The sequence below is a fragment of the Cantharellus anzutake genome (genome assembly GCF_015039405.1).
Source record: "Cantharellus anzutake strain C23 chromosome Unknown EI90scaffold_36, whole genome shotgun sequence".
NCBI classification, from domain to species: Eukaryota; Fungi; Basidiomycota; class Agaricomycetes; order Cantharellales; family Hydnaceae; genus Cantharellus; species Cantharellus anzutake.
Window position 1 is genome coordinate 680,873 of NW_024066986.1, and position 16,634 is coordinate 697,506.

Sequence of the window (16,634 nt, forward strand, 5' to 3'; positions counted from 1 at the left end):
AGCGGGCAGACGAATTGGCCAAAGAAGGTGTTGTAAACAGCGTTCTGTATAAGGCAACCCGGTTCCCAGCAGCAAACTCATAGCACAGATGTAAAATAGAAGCGGGAATATAACTAATGATTTGGGGATAATGTCCGTGCATATATATATACAAAGGAATGAATAAAGAGGAAAATCTACGTAAGGCAACTCCTGTGCAGGCTGCGCTTAGTAAAATCCTCCACATTATCCTCCACATGCCCCCGGATATCTCTGGTGACTTGCATTTCCAACAGAAGGAGCCCGCATTAACCCGGACAGACCCCGCTACCACTCATTATCCTATGTAGAAAGCTTGCATAAGCAGGATATGGAAGAAGAGTGGAAAGAATGTTGGACAAGAACCAGATCTCCCCATCAACTAAACCCACCACCAGATTCAAATTGCTGGACCAGAAAACCTTCAGTAGGCTGGTCCAGTTCCGCACCAGCCATGCACACCTGGGTGAATACTATCACCAGTTCGGCATCCACACAGAGAGCAGAGAGTGTTCATGTGGAGCTGCCAACCAGACAAGAGAACATGTCCTTCAGGTATGCCCACAGTTTAAGAAATACAGACACATACTGGGCCACAGTCGTCAGAGCAGATTTTCGATCCTGATGGGGAAGCCCAAAGTGTCAGGGGACGTGCGTGCTCGTGCAAGATGCTCCAATAACCTAGTTGTGATTAAAGCCGGGGGAAAGGGATGTTGTTAGACACTGATCTGGGGTCGGCACCGAAGGTCGCCGATGCGGGCCGCTATTGGCCGCGATGGCCACGATGCCTCAGACAAGGCCCGAGGGTAGGGCATTTGGCCTCAGCAACTCTAAAGGGAGTGCTGTGCCCCCTAGCTGTCTCTTGGCCCTCATTTCGGACTCACTGGGGTTGCCTTGTTGGGGTCAGGACTTAGGGGTTGTGGTCACATCAATATTAGAGCTAAGGTACAATAAAGTATCATACAGGATATATATAGGAGGAAGAATGAATGGAAGCGGACCCAGGCCGAAGGCCGAAGGGTCCGGAAGCAAACAAGAATAAGGAGCGGGGTTGGCCACATAGCGGCCGGCAATGACCGAGGGTCAAAACAAACAATAACAGATAAATAAGAGAAGGAGCGTAGGGCCGCGATAGCGGCGATGGTATCGTAGCGGCGCTGGACTCGGAGTTGGGCCAGAGTCGGGCACAGGAATGGTAGCAGCCCTGTAGGGGCCAAGTGGGCAGGGTAGAGGAGTCGGCAATGGGCATGGTGCTGGAGGCGGACTCAGGGTGGGAAGGTTGGTGTGGCTGTGGGGAAGTCGGCCAGGTGCAGGGGAGCCTAGGGGCAAGCGGGGGAGTGAGCAGGGAGTCCTCATGGAGGATAGGGCTGGGGTCAGGGCTCGCACTCACGCTCGCATAGCAGGAACGGGCTCGGGCGGCATCGGGACGGGCGGGGAACGGGCCAGAATGCACAGCCATGACAGATGTCCCCATCTTAGGGTCAGCTATATACATGTAGAGTCCGGCAATAAGGAAACCAAACAGATTGCCGATAGAATCACGTGATCATAGAATGTTCCAGAACAATGCCGGAGATGATCCGGGTCACCGGGGCTTAGGTCAGCAGAGTAGACGGGAATTACCGGCATACTTCCCACGTGCATATGCGCAGCCAGCATAGGGTCCAGGGTCATTGCTGATCCCTGACACAAAGGCATTCTTAGACTAGCAGCCTTCATTAAGAAGTCGCAGGCCATCGACAAAAAGAGTGGACAGAGAGCAATGCATAGCGGAGGAACTGTCATATCCATCCCTGGCCATCGACTTCCGATCCCTCTGATCCCTCTGGTCTACTTCTGCTCCTTCTTCACTAACCTCGGAGCTCCCGTATTCTGCAATCCCCTCGGTACCCCTCAATGGTCACCACCCCCTCCTTTCAATTTATTACCTATGCCTCCCTAAGTACAGAGCCCTGAAGGCTTCCGGACAGCTCCAACGTCCGCTAGCGCACTCCCACCTCCGCTGGACAATACACTTGCTTGCCCTGCAAAGCCCACCTTCGGGCCTATCCCTCCTTTCCATTTCTGGGTTATCGCCTACCTTTCCATTAACCCCATAACCCGACTTGTCGGTAATATTCAATCGGCTAATGTCTAACCCCGTTAGCTCCGCTCCACTCGGCTCTGCCATTTGCAGACCTGCCCTCGTGGTAACTATATATACTCAACTTGTACATAGGTTACACTCCAGTAATAAAATCGACTAGAGTTTACCCCCTTCAGTTCTGGTTGCCAGTTCTGTAAGTTAGGGCACGGACGTGTTACTTGGCACAGCGCTCCTGGCACAAGTCGCTGAGGCCGAAGCCCTCCGCCACAGAGACACTCCTTCGTCTTGACCAGGTCTCTGACAGGAACAGGGGACAGGAGCACACAACCAGTAACCACCTGTAGAGAGAGAGAGGAGTGACATACACACCACCACACCCCCACATGTACCCAGACATGGCTTAATCCCAGACATCACAAACTGGAGGATCCCATCATCCTGACCACACTGTAAGGGGTTGGTGTAGGTTCCAACCCCAGTTCTCCTCAATCCTCAGGTCATCAATAAAGTTGAGCTGTATGGAGCTTTAATTATCAATGATGGGGAGGAAAAGGAGTTCTCTTCCTTTTCCCAAATTCCCACGCTATTGTATATACATTGTTTATACATGTTTATTATGACACATATATAGAATGAAGATAGGAATTAAGGGGTGGGGTTCCCACTCCTTACACACACCAACCAGATAACCTACCTTGTATTGACGAGCCCCTCATGTACAGTCAGATGTAAATAACCGGGCTAGCCGCACTGCCACGTACAAATGCGGCCACAGGGTAACAAAATAGAGTACAACAACAACAACAACCTGCCTAGTATTTAACACCCAGCAGGGTCGCATGGTTTGAATCTAAGTTAACCGAGTGAATGCAGTAATGTATATACAAGGACCACACATGCATGGAGGAATTACGCATTAATGATTTTATGGCGTGGCTCTGGGCTGTGAGATTGGACATTGTGAATCAACACAGTGAATGGTGATGAGTAGCTGAGTGACCCACCAGACGGAAAGCAGGCACGGTCTGAACTCGGCATAGCGTTGGGGGGTGGATATAGGCGGTGGAATGTGCCTCCTATGAATTTCCAGTGTTAGTGGGGTTGAGTGAGGCACGAAAGCATTCATAAACTCATGTACCAGAGGAATCATCTCTTGGTATCTCATGTGTACTGCTCTGAGTTAGGTAAGGGATTCCCCAGAACACGAGAGGCAGCCCCCCGTTGTGTTGCTTCGTTGCAAGCGGCCCCACATGCAGCATCATTCCCTCTGTGTATGGTTGCCAAGCAGGGCCAGGTCTAAGTTTGCATCCGACTCAAGCACCACACATCACGACCTCATCGCTACACGTCTATACTGTCAGGGCACACCCGCCTGACCCAGCTCCACCTGCCCTGACCCAGTATCCTGCTCACCTCTACTCCCCACCCTTCATCACGGTTCCTCAACTCCTGTTCTTCTTTCTATCCTTTTGTTCTTTTATTCCTTTGTTCTTTCTTCTATCTTTATCTACACAGACGACCTTTCCCCATACCTATGTATTACTGACCCACCCGCGATGTGCGCACGACACACCCAGCCCCGGACAACCCAGACGGCCTCATGGTGCAACCCAGCACGCGCGTGTGCTGCACATGCCCTTGGGATCCCCCACGGGGACACCCGGATGACTGCGGCTGTATGCGGGGTGACGTGGCAAACCTCATGTGACCCAAGCCGCATGTACATAAAGGTACCTGGGGTGGGAACCGAAGAAGTAACCTTCTTCTCACAGTTCCCACTTCAGGTAAGTAGCATAGCCTCCCCTTTTAATAACAACTCACAGTTCCCACTTCAGTCTGAGTGGCCAGGGACCATTGTCCCAGATCGGGCCCGCCAGTATGCATGCCCGCTCCACACCCCGTGACAGCCTCAGTGCCGGGCATTACCCCCGGGCCCTCTCGACCCCGGACGCGTCCCTGACATATACATAAGTCAATTTGCATTTTAATGGCTCCAGCACTGTTGTGGACATACTAGGCACCACACCAACACTTTTTCTCGCTTTTTCCGAGTGAAATTCATGCCTTACATACCTGCACTTTGAACTCACCACTACATGTCTCTACATAAGTTAACTGCATTTTAAGCGACTCTGGTGCTGTTGTGGACATACTAGGCACTGTTGAAATTCTTGTTTTCTTGGTATGCTGTGGACCAACCATTGAATACAACGGACTATATTTCTTGCGCACAGAGATTTCCTTGTAGGATTGCCTGATGCTACCGTTTATGGTGACCATGTTGATGGACGCAGTCGAGGATGGCTTAAAAGCCGCCTCACGCAATTTTTCCCTCTTCTCTCCTCAGTTCATGTACTTGGAACTGAGGTGATATATCTATCTCTTTGTGTCCTGTATGTCTTTCTGATGATTGTACATACTACCCTAGTGCTTATATGTGACTAGGTGATTATCAATCTTATCAGTTCACGTACTTGGAACTGAGCACTTATATGCAACTAGTTCATAATTTAAATAGGCACCACACAATCACTTTTTTTCAGCTTCTCTTCTCTGGTTAAAATTTGGACATTCTTCAAGTCTCTTTGGTCTGCAAACCACTGATTGATCAAGCTATGTGTCACATAGGTTATGTATTACATAGTTTTGTATGTATACTGGTAACATCCCTGACTACTATCACCCACTTACGGTTGCCCAGCAGGCCAGGTTGAATGTTAACATTCACATCATGGTCACAAGTCATGTGATTTTTATTTTTATTTTTTGTTTTCTGTTGAGCTCACCGCTACATGTGTTTACACTGCTACAAACATGTAAGGAGTGGTAACCCCACCCCTTATTTCCCATTACATCATTGTATAATTGTCTTGTAATAAACATGTATATACAAAGTAAATACAATAGTGTGGGAAAGTGGAAAGAGCAACTTAGCCTTTCCTCCCATACTGTTGCAAATAATAACTTCATACAAGTTACTTTTGTTGGCAGCCTGAGGAACTAGGCTAACCAGGGTTGGCACCTACACCAACCCCTTACAAAACACCACATCAGACTTGTACCCAGTTGTTTTCACTCTGTGGACGTGTGTGCAACACTGCAATGTGGAAATGCGACTAAGTAGTTTTGTATTCAATGTAAAGTCACGTTCTGCTTTCAATACAAAGAGTCACATGCTACTCCACGTGGCAACACCTCACACCATTAGCAGTGGCAGTCCACTTATGCATTTGCCAAATTCGACGCAATCCTCTCAGAAAACAATTCTGGAACACATGAGGTTTGTTGGAATATGAGTCACATGATTAGATTGAACCGGAATATCCGAGAATATTCTACAGGTTACTAGGCGCCTGCGTAAGCGCTGGGCATAGAAGAGCCTGGAATGTTATTCAGGAGTATAAATATGGGTGCTTTAGCACCATATGTTCTTTAGTTAGTTACAGTTTCTCTTCTCATTTCTATATTACATCTGGGTTGCGAGTGAACCACTGAAGCGGGTTGCCATATATGGAACTCCGGATTTACAACAAGGTTCCCCATGCAAAAAGTGTCTACACAAATTTTCGGAGCAGCATGTGACTCTTTGTATTGAAAGCAGAACGTGACTTTACATTGAATACAAAACTACTTAGTCACATTTCCACATTGCAGTGTCATGCACACATCCACAGAGTGAAAACAACTGGGTACGAGTCTGATGTGGTGTTTGTAGCAGTGTAAACACGCGTAGCGGTGAGCTCAACAGAAAACAAAAAATTAAAAAATTAAAAATCACGTGACTTGTGACCATGATGTGAATGTTAACATTCAACCTGGCCTGCTGGGCAACTGTTGTTTGAGCAAGACATGACGACGCGCCGGTACGCATATCATGCCCATATCGGCTATCCGATATGATACCCTTTACCATGTGTTTCGTGTTTCAGTGTTGATTGCCTTCCACATGTAGCGCTGTCGCGTATCTCATTTTCTTATTACTTTTGTCTGATATCCGTGTTATTACTTTAACTACTTATACCGCTGTGCGGTTACAATATCAAAGAGGTTGTTCCCCGTTATCCGAGTGTCCCCGCTGAGAGCTACATAACAACAGCAACCGTAAGTGGGTGATAGTAGTCAGGGATGTTACCAGTATACATACAAAACTATGTAATACATAACCTATGTGACACATAGCTTGATCAATCAGTGGTTTGCGGACCAAAGAGACTCGAAGAATGTCCAAATTTTAACCAGAGAAGAGAAGCCGAAAAAAAGTGATTGTGTGGTGCCTAGTATGTCCACAACAGCGCCAGAGTCGCTTAAAACGCAGTTAACTTATGTAGAGACGCGTAGCGGTGAGTTCAAAGCGCAGGTATGTAAGGCATGAATTTCGCTCGGAAAAAGCGAGAAAAAGTGTTGGTGTGGTGCCTAGTATGTCCACAACAGCGCTGGAGCCATTAAAACGCAAATTGACTTATGTATAGACGCGTAGCGATGAGGTCGTGACGCGCGGCGCTTAAGTCGGATGCAAACTTAGACCCGGCAACCGCACTCTGTGGAATCCCTGCAGAGCCGTGTGACGCATTCGAGTTTCTAACCCGTTATCACCATCGCGCGCGCAATGCACTAAAGAAACACATGCCTCTGCAATGCATTTCATTCGCTGGAGGTTGCCCCATTAGGTACAGGTTTTCATTAAGTAGGGAAACGATATTACATATCTCACTGGCCTTTAATTCCCGTGTGTCTACTTGCAGATCCAATTCCACGTGTCCGCTCTGTCCGTTCGCGCTCGCAACAAACCCGCCCACAGGGCTTCTCCTTGATCTTGTCCTCCATGGCGGATATTGACTCTGACAGAATATCTATCGTGTCTAAGCGTTCGATCGCAAGCGTTGCTTCGAAAATATCGACCATCTGGTCAAAAGTCCCTCACTCTTCCAGGAAAATACCGTTACCGCTCGCCGTCATATGTTCCTATGTCGAGACTACTTCTGATGCCCAGTTGTCCCCCATCAAAGAATTGATCATTTACAAAGAAGAGGGTGGTGTTCAGCACGAGTTCCTGCTCTTACGGCTAGTGAAACCTACTGAAGAATTCTGGGTGCGTCTGGAGAGGAAAGGGCCAACGGGCACTCTCAGCAGACTGATATCCAGTAAATGGGAAGCAAACGATGTGGTGAGCGCCATTCTTATCCATGGCACTGATTGCTACTGACCCAGTTGGCAAGGCGACTCTCTCTGGGAAAAGCGCAACTCTGTTAGGGAGCACGAAGTGTGTCGAGAGGACAAGGATCATTTTTCGTGTCCCGCCTTCGCTAATGGCCTTGTTTCGTGTCCTCGAGGCACTCAGAGAGTCATCCAAATCCTACAAAGTGTGGCCGGTATGAGTGTGGTACTTGTAACAACCTCTTACCGCATATCTTATTGTCTCAATCGCTAGGAGAATTGTTATTTCTTTGCATCAGTGATCGCAGTGTATCTATACGGTCTCGACGAAAGTGCCGAACTTATCGGAACGTTAAGGTGGCTTGATCTGGGAGCAGAGGCCCGTCGAAGAATCCATCAAATTATCGCCTCATATGATTCTCTTTCCCCCCAGGATCTCTACAATGAGTCGGGAAGCATATCACCGCCAGAGTCCTTAGCATTCCAGTCTCCCAGTGATACGTTTGAGACTGAGGCGAGGCAGATCTTCATGCCCACGAAGACTATCTCACCCAATTGACACTCGCCAGGCTGGTCGAACCTATTTACAACGTCTGGGTGTGAGAAGACGGAACAACCGATCGTTGGCTGGAGGTCGCCGCAAGGCGAGAAAAAGGAGGGTGGTTCTGACCCCGGTGCCAGCCTTGGTGGTGGAAGTGGGGTCCATGGTTGTCATGACGCATGATAAGCTTCTCATTGAAGCCATCTTCCAATTGTTGCAGATCGTCCAAGCCCAGGACGTTCGTACACCTCATTCTAGCCTTTTCTCTTTCTCATGTTGAGGTTTAGAAACTTTGCTTCACCCTTGATGAAGACAAGCTGCGAGACGGACTCCAGTCGTCCATGATGAGGCTGCTGCGCGAATGCAAGATGGTCGTTTACGAGCAACTCCATGGATTAAGTGATGTCCCAGGGGCAAGGAAACTCCGAGATCATTTCTCGAGGTCAATATTTCGCCATCATAGGTGTCAATGATGTTCTAAATGGTAGGAGATAGTGGTCCTGAACTTTGTTCAAACGCAGGGGCTAATTTCCTAATTATGGAAGTTACTGTCAGCTGGTGCTAGCTTTGTAGCGTGCCCATTGCCAAAGGCAATGGCAACCAAATAGTTAGGCTCTGTACGGGTTGAAGAAACGGGTTTCTTCCGCCCGTTTCTTTTCGTTTCTTAATTCAAAAGATGACCGAATCATTCTCGTTTCTTCTCCCGATTTCTTTTTGCTTTCATCAAGAAATGAGAAGAAACTGGCAACTGTTCGGTACGCGGTTTCTTTACTGTTCTTCACCACTTCTTTTTTTTTATAAAACCTACATGTAAAATTAATTGCGAAATGTCATTTCGAGAATGCCTCCGAAGCGGAAGCAAGCTGATCCCGATCCTGGCACTACAGCTGACCCACCCGTCAACAACAAATGACGTCGTGCTCCCAAAGGAGAACCTACATCCACTACTGCAGACCCACCTTCTTCACGTGCTGTTTGGAAATCCCGTGAGGAGGCCGAACTCATCCACTTCCTTCTTGAAGTGAAGCGTGCAGGTGGCTCCTCAAACATTGGGTTCAAAGACAAAGTTTGGAACTCAGCTTCTGCGCATTTACATGAGGAATGTGGGACTGTGTTCAAGCCAACTGCTTGCAAGAATAAGTATGGCAAGGTGAGTATCCACTTAATGAGTAGTCATTGACACACGGAAGCTTGAATACTGACTATATCTTTGCAGTTAAAACAGATATACTGGGCTGTCAAACGTCTTTCAGAGCAGTCGGGATTTCTGTGGAGTAGCGAGAATGGTGCCGATCTGGGCCCTGAAGAGGAACAACTTTGGGTTGATTTCATTGTGGTACGTGCTGCACATGCTGCCGATAAACTCCTACTCATGATACTATTTACTAGGAGTGGCCCCTGGCAGCTCCTTTTCGTCATAAGGGGTGGCCACTCTTTGATGAGATGGATGAGATCAATCCCAGACGTGCAAATGGACTCCAAGCATTCTGTGCCACGAGGATATCAGAGCATGATGATGCAGGTGAGCCCTCGAATGGGGAAGTCAATGATGAACAAAAGGTATGGTAATTCCTCTCCTCTTCAAAGCTGCAACTCAGATTTTTGCGGGATAAGGGCAAAATTAATGACTGGACCCATACTCCTTCTCCTGACCGGGCTCAAACTCGTCGCAATCTTGGCTTTGAGAGCAATGTTGATTCCGAGCTCATCAAATTGTCATCTCTCTCTTCTCTTTCCTCAACTCAGTCACCTCTTGAATCACCAGTGCTGCAAGTTGTCAAAGTTGAAGTACCTGAACGAAAGCGTGGAATCCCACGTTCAAATGCTGCACTTGGTTTCACAGCACTTGCAGAATCAATGAATGATTTTACCAAGGCTTTCATTGCATCATGCTCCACCTCCAAGTCCTCTCCCACAGCCCCTACAACTCCACAGCGGAAAATTCAAGCCACCAACTATGCTCAAGAGATTGAGGATGAACTGGATGATGATGAGTTGACTTCCCTTCTCAATGTCCTTCAGGAAGAGCCTCATGCAGCAGACTTTTACCTCAGCCTCAAGCGCGATAGTTTGCGAAAGAATTGGGTCAAAAAGAAGATTGCCCCTCTGATGGCACCAAATTTTTTGGCTAACTAGGATAGTATTTCATCACAATAGACGCATTAATGAAGTAGCAAGTATTGTTGGTAGCTATTCCACATTGCCTGAGCTATACTATCGCGGACCCCACCAGCGCGATTACTCTCTTGCCTGGTGATTACACCATGTTGAAGTTAACGGAATAACCGCTTGCTCTAATGCTAAAGCTCAGTCTCAAGCTAATGCATGAGAACTATAATATTACCTAATGCTAAAGCTATAAGGTAATATACAATGAGTTACAATGTATAAGAAATCAGAGTAAAAGAATATTGTAACTAACCTCAGTCTCAAGCTAATGCACGAGAACTGAGGGAAAAAGGAAACTAATCCAAATGAATGAATATAGTTTGTGGACTTTGCGGATAAGTCCGAAGTGACTAAAATAGATAAGAAGAAAAAGGTGTTGTGACCAAGTAGTCACGCTACCACAGGAATGTGGCTGTCCGGGCAAGTTCCTCGCTCGGATGTGGGAATGTGGCTGTACGGAAACTCGTCCGGCCTCCCATAGCACACGGTTCCTCCAACAGAAGTTCCCCAAAACGATGTGAGGGAATGTTTGTGTCCATTGTGCCAAAATTGTTAATCTCATCGGCATCATGGAACCGGATGAAGTTGTGGAGACAGCAAAGTGCAGGGAGAATACGGACTTGAATGGTCATGGAATATGAAGGTGCACGCTGGAGGATTGCAAAGCACTTCTTTATGATACCAAATATGCGCTCCACAGCATTCCAGAGCTGGGCATGCCGAAGATTATACAGCTCTCGATGATTTTGTGGCCTAAGGGGACAGCAGAGGTTGAGTGTATGAGAGAATACTTGATGGAAAATGAACTTGAACTAACCGATGTTGGCTCCGGCCAAACTCTTGCAGATGATACCTTTCCTTTCGATAAGGAACTAGGAGGGTATCGCATGCACCAAAGCCAGCATCTCCAAGATACATTTTTCCCTCTGGAATAGGGAAATCTGTTGCGCGCGCATCACGGTACATGGCCATATTGTTAGAGATGGGCGGAAACGGACGACTCCGGAGTGGAATCGGAGACTTAGCGTGGAGGGACCTTGGCCTCAGCGACTCAAGTGGAGCGCTGTGCCATTGCTGTTTGTCCATTTGGTCCTTAATTTCACAGTAGGTGAGCAGGAAGTCTCTTGGGGGCATTTCAGGTCGATTTCAGACTGAAACCAGACGAGTATGTACAAGCGCCGATATATATATATAAGGAAGGGGCAAAAGCACAAGGAGAACAAAGGGTGACCGAATCGGAACGAAGACGTCCGAATGGGAACAAAGGGTTAGAGGGAGCGGAGCGGTACCGAAGGTCATAGGGCAAGACCTGTGATACATCCGAAAGGAGGTAGAGTGGGCGAGGCCCAGAGGGGCAGGAGGATGAGGGGAAGTGGGGGTGATGACTAACTGGCTAGAATAGAAAGAAGCAGTAGTCCAAATAGGGATGAGGGGGAATTGCGAGAAATACATTACAAACGGCGAGAGTGCCGGAGGCGGTCCGCGAAGCTCGGGGGTTGCGGAGCTTACGGAGGTTACGGAGGCGGGGTTGGATGTCCGAGGAATATTGGCAATGGTGTTCACGTAGTATGAGGTCACCAATGCGATGGACTAAGACCGAGGTGGAGTCAAAGTCCGAGGTATGGACTATGACGGAGGCTCGGAGTAAGGTACGAACGGTGTCCGAGTGTGAAGTACGGAGCAGCGGTGGACGGTCGTAACTTGGCGGAAGGGTGGCGGAGGAGTGACGGAAGAAGGAGAGAGGGGACAGGTAAGGAAGAGTAGTCAGGTCCGAAGGTGGATATCGGAATGGACGGAGAAAGCGTAGGGGATGACGGGAGGGTGGAGGTGTGGTGAGGGGGGAGCGGAGTTGTAGGAAGGGTGGCGAGTAGGGCGATGTTCGGTCCGAGATGAGTATCGGAACGGACGGAGAAGGGGTCGGAGAGGTAAGAGGAGGGGTGTGTTGCCAAGACCGAAGGTGAGTATCGGAAAGGCAGCGGTAGGTTATGACTCCAGAGGTGAAGAGGGTGGAGGTCCGGAAGTCGGGTCGGGGTCGGGTATGCACGGATATGACAGTATCCCCTTCTTAGGCCTGAACCCTTGAAGGCCTTAGAATAGGTCTCTGGATATACCTGCTGCAATACCGACGAAGGTGGTGATGGAACATGAGGAGCGTGGTGAAGTGGAACAAGGAAGAATTACAACGACCAGCTCGGGATTTTGGGGATGGTGTTCGATCGACGAAGGGAGGACGGGAGGAGTGAGGTCCGTCAGGACTTCAGTAGGAACTAGGGAGAGTGGGGAGACTCGGAGGGGCGGAGTCGGGTACGGAGATGGCAAGGACTCAATCGGGAATAGGGAAGCGGTAATGGGAAGGGTTGGGTCGCACAGATATAGGTAGTCGTCTGGCGAGTAAGAGCTGAAAGGTGAGTGAAGAGGTCATGTAGACGCGGTCTTCGAGGAGAGTTTCAGTCTTGACTTCCATGGAATCCCTAAGAGTCGAGGTCCGGGGGTCGTGGTGGAAAGTCCGGAGCAAGGTCTGTTCCAAGACCAGGCTTTGGTGGGTAGGGAGGTCCTCAAGGAATGGAGGAATCCAGGGGTGATATGATGGAGGCCGGATGGGCGACTCACAAAGTGTGTTGGGGGACCGAAGGTCCATGTGATGATACAAGGAGGACCGAAGTCAGCTCCGATGTATCCGAAGGAACGAAGTGAAGGAGTTCCCAATTGCGACAACAATCTCAAGGATGGGATTGTGCCGTGCATGGTACAACTCAGTCACAGGAGGAATGATGAGATGAGACGAGTCCGTGGAGTTCCGAGGAACTTGTGGGTCTGGAGCTCGCTCAGGAGGAGTAGAGGTCCATGTGGTGAGGCTTATGGCAAAGAGTGGAGGTGCTTGCTTAGCAACTCATACGAACACTCAGCATGTTTGTCTTCCCGGAATGGGTACCGGAGTGGACAGATACCTAAGGAGGCCAAAACCAGAGGACAGTGGGAGGTCGGAGAACAAACTCGGCATCCCTTTCGGAACTGGCAAGGGGAGGAACTCAAGGTTTTTTACAACACAAGAGTGGGGTACCATGGTCGTAAGGGAGTCGGGGTTGTTCGGGGTACAAGCCGAAGGCTTGAGAAGGGTACCGTGGAACAGCGAGGGGGGTCCGAAGGTCCGGAGTAGACACTCGGGGTACTGTCCAGGTAAGGTTTGTCGGAGGAAGGGAGTGTATCATGGATACAGGGTCGAGGGTAGTCGATGTCAGGGTGGAGAGGTTGATTGCCCACCTGAATGGGTCTTATGCATCGATGAAGTCTCGAATGTCGGAAATGATGGAGGTCCGAGGGTGTGCGAGGCACAGGATGGCGAAAAGGAGGTTGGGTATGATGTTGAGGTGGGGTGTTTTCGGCATCGGAAGTAGAGCTAACTCAGGGAACTTGAGCAGCTAGGGTTGTCTGTAGGGACGACGCGAGAATACTCCTGGTGGAGACCGATGTATAGCACTGAGGTAGGTAGAAGCGGAGTCCATATCCCCTTCTTAGGATTAGACGTCCCAGCATCTAATCGACACTACAGGCTAAAGTCGGATCATCCGGAAGCGGAAGCGGAACATCATAGGGGAGGTGGAAGAGAGGAGTGTGGAGTAACCGGAGGGTTCCGGAATACTTTCAAGGAGGAGTGGGAGGGTGAGGATCGTGGTAGCGATCGTCCAGAGAACTCTCGGAGGTGAGCCCGAAGGCAAGAGAGTAGGTGGAGTAGAGATGTGTGCATACCATGTGCAAAGGTTAGATATTAACCGGTAGCAAGCTTTGGTGAAGCATACAAGGTTACCAATGGTGTAGGAGTCTTCCTCAGGGTAGAGGTAGACAGAGAAAGGGTATCAACCATCGGAACAAGGTCCGGAGGTGACAGGGGAAGGCGAGGGTGGAAGGAAAGGAAGTGTTCTCATACCTAGACAATGTTTACTCAGGTCCATTACTCAACGGAGTCTCAGGGTGAGCAGACATTAGCCAGATACTTGAGCACAAACTTATCCAATGGGGAGACATGGGAACGTCAACAGATGGGATCCTAACTCAGAGAGAGAGGACGGAGGGAACGGGTCAACCAGCGGAACTAGGTCCGGAGGTGACGGAAAGAGTATGGGGAGGTTGCGGTGGGGTGTCCGGTGTTTCGGAAATACTGCTCATGATCTAGGCTCAACGGAGCACATAGGTGAGACAGCTATCCTAACGATGGAACACTGACCGAAGGCAATGAGACGAAGTAGAGTCGGGGTTGGAGTGTGAGGTGGTCAAACTGGGGTGTCCGGTGTGTCTGGGGTAATGTACTGCGGTACCAGTCGCTCGACGGAGCAAGGAGGTAGAGTACCAGTGTCCTAGACAATAGACAAGGTCCATTTGACAAAGGCGATGTATGAAACATCTTCGAAGTTGGTAAGGGGGTGTGTGTCAACCAGCGGTGTGAGGTCCGAAGGTTAACGGAAGAGTAAGTGGAAGTGGATGAGTTGGGTTGTGGGTTCCGGAGGTCCGGACAAGGTAAGCTCAAGACTATCGCTCAACGGAGCGCATAGGAGAGACAGGTTATGCCATGAGACAACAGAACCACAAGCCAAGTCAGCCAGGGTGGTGTAGAAACGTCATCGGAAGAGAGGAGGACGTAGTATCAACCAACGGGATGAGGTCCGGAGGAAGATGGGGCCAGAGGGGATGGAAGCGGAGCGTGGCTCGCTATCCCGGGGTAGGGTGCTCAGCATTACTGATGGAATGCCAGGCAGTGGGGAGTGCAACGGTGAATCGGGTGGAAGCGTCTACCATAGGACAAGGAGTCCAAGTGGAGACTGGGGGGTGATCACGGAATGGCAGACTGGGTTGTACCAAAGCACAGACTAGGTAACTGCTCTTAAACCCGTCGATCAACGGATCGAAGTTGGGCGAGTCAGTAGGTGTCCCAGAACTTAAGGGACAAGGACCATCTGCGAGTGACGAAGGTTCGTCCAGGTTGATTCAGACCGAAGCGAAGCGGATGGGGTGAGTCGAAGGCCTGGGTACTGGTGTGCCAGCAGTGCCTGTCGATGCTTGGATGATGACCAGCGAAGAGCCGGTGCATCGGAAGGTGGGGGAGGTCAAGGACGAGGCGTCCAAGATGGGGGTGTGGAGGTCCGGAAGGACCGAGAGGCAGGGGGGAAACGAGGGGCGAGGTGTGGGAGTGAAGGTGATAGAAGGCGGCTCCCAGGGACCTAAAAGTGGTGTCGGGATGCGTGTCAAACGCGTCCGACAGTGTCGAAGGGTACGGACCAGACTGGTCCGTACGATAGAAGACGGCTCCCAAGCAACGCAGCGGGTGATGTGTACTGCGAAGCGACGAGGGACCGTGGAAGAAGGAAGGTGGGGGAATGGGTGGCTTACCCGAAGCCAAGACGGAGGGTGCGGTCGACTGCAGGAGGTGGAGGCAGTCGGGCGCCAGGTGCTCGATGTCAGGACTAGACAACAGCAACGGGGAGTCCGAAATACTGTTAGAGATGGGCGGAAACGGACGACTCCGGAGTGGAATCGGAGACTTAGCGTGGAGGGACCTTGGCCTCAGCGACTCAAGCGGAGCGCTGTGCCATTGCTGTTTGTCCATTTGGTCCTTAATTTCACAGTAGGTGAGCAGGAAGTCTCTTGGGGGCATTTCAGGTCGATTTCGGACTGAAACCAGACGAGTATGTACAAGCGCCGATATATATATAAGGAAGGGGCAAAAGCACAAGGAGAACAAAGGGTGACCGAATCGGAACGAAGACGTCCGAACGGGAACAAAGGGTTAGAGGGAGCGGAGCGGTACCGAAGGTCATAGGGCAAGACCTGTGATACATCCGAAAGGAGGTAGAGTGGGCGAGGCCCAGAGGGGCAGGAGGATGAGGGGAAGTGGGGGTGATGACTAACTGGCTAGAATAGAAAGAAGCAGTAGTCCAAATAGGGATGAGGGGGAATTGCGAGAAATACATTACAAACGGCGAGAGTGCCGGAGGCGGTCCGCGAAGCTCGGGGGTTGCGGAGCTTACGGAGGTTACGGAGGCGGGGTTGGATGTCCGAGGAATATTGGCAATGGTGTTCACGTAGTATGAGGTCACCAATGCGATGGACTAAGACCGAGGTGGAGTCAAAGTCCGAGGTATGGACTATGACGGAGGCTCGGAGTAAGGTACGAACGGTGTCCGAGTGTGAAGTACGGAGCAGCGGTGGACGGTCGTAACTTGGCGGAAGGGTGGCGGAGGAGTGACGGAAGAAGGAGAGAGGGGACAGGTAAGGAAGAGTAGTCAGGTCCGAAGGTGGATATCGGAACGGACGGAGAAAGCGTAGGGGATGACGGGAGGGTGGAGGTGTGGTGAGGGGGGAGCGGAGTTGTAGGAAGGGTGGTGAGTAGGGCGATGTTTGGTCCGAGATGAGTATCGGAACGGACGGAGAAGGGGTCGGAGAGGTAAGAGGAGGGGTGTGTTGCCAAGACCGAAGGTGAGTATCGGAAAGGCAGCGGTAGGTTATGACTCCGGAGGTGAAGAGGGTGGAGGTCCGGAAGTCGGGTCGGGGTCGGGTATGCACGGATATGACAGGTGATGACAGCATGTAAAGCACTTTCTTGAAGTAGCTGATGAATCATCAGTTGTACCATATAGTCGAGACATATGGCAGGTGACACTGACGTTGAAATTG

The 16,634-nt window shown here is 50.1% G+C and overlaps 1 protein-coding gene across 1 annotated transcript; it reads left to right on the plus strand.

Moving 5' to 3' along the window:
- The first annotated feature begins 6,690 nt into the window (after window positions 1-6,690).
- Window positions 6,691-7,661, plus strand: EI90DRAFT_1577132 (uncharacterized protein). Its single transcript, XM_039051927.1, has 3 exons — window positions 6,691-6,771; window positions 6,847-7,268; window positions 7,321-7,661. Exons 2-3 carry the CDS (start codon window positions 6,927-6,929, stop codon window positions 7,477-7,479), a joined length of 501 nt encoding a protein of 166 aa, XP_038914255.1. The 5' UTR covers window positions 6,691-6,771; window positions 6,847-6,926; the 3' UTR covers window positions 7,480-7,661.
- The last annotated feature ends 8,973 nt before the right edge of the window (window positions 7,662-16,634 follow it).

Bases quoted from the DNA above. Each gene is read 5' to 3' on its own strand.
- EI90DRAFT_1577132 (XM_039051927.1), top strand. From the start codon at position 6,927: ATGGCGGATATTGACTCTGACAGAATATCTATCGTGTCTAAGCGTTCG. The intron at 7,269-7,320 runs GTGAGCGCCATT...CCAGTTGGCAAG, and splicing joins AATGGGAAGCAAACGATGTG to GCGACTCTCTCTGGGAAAAG.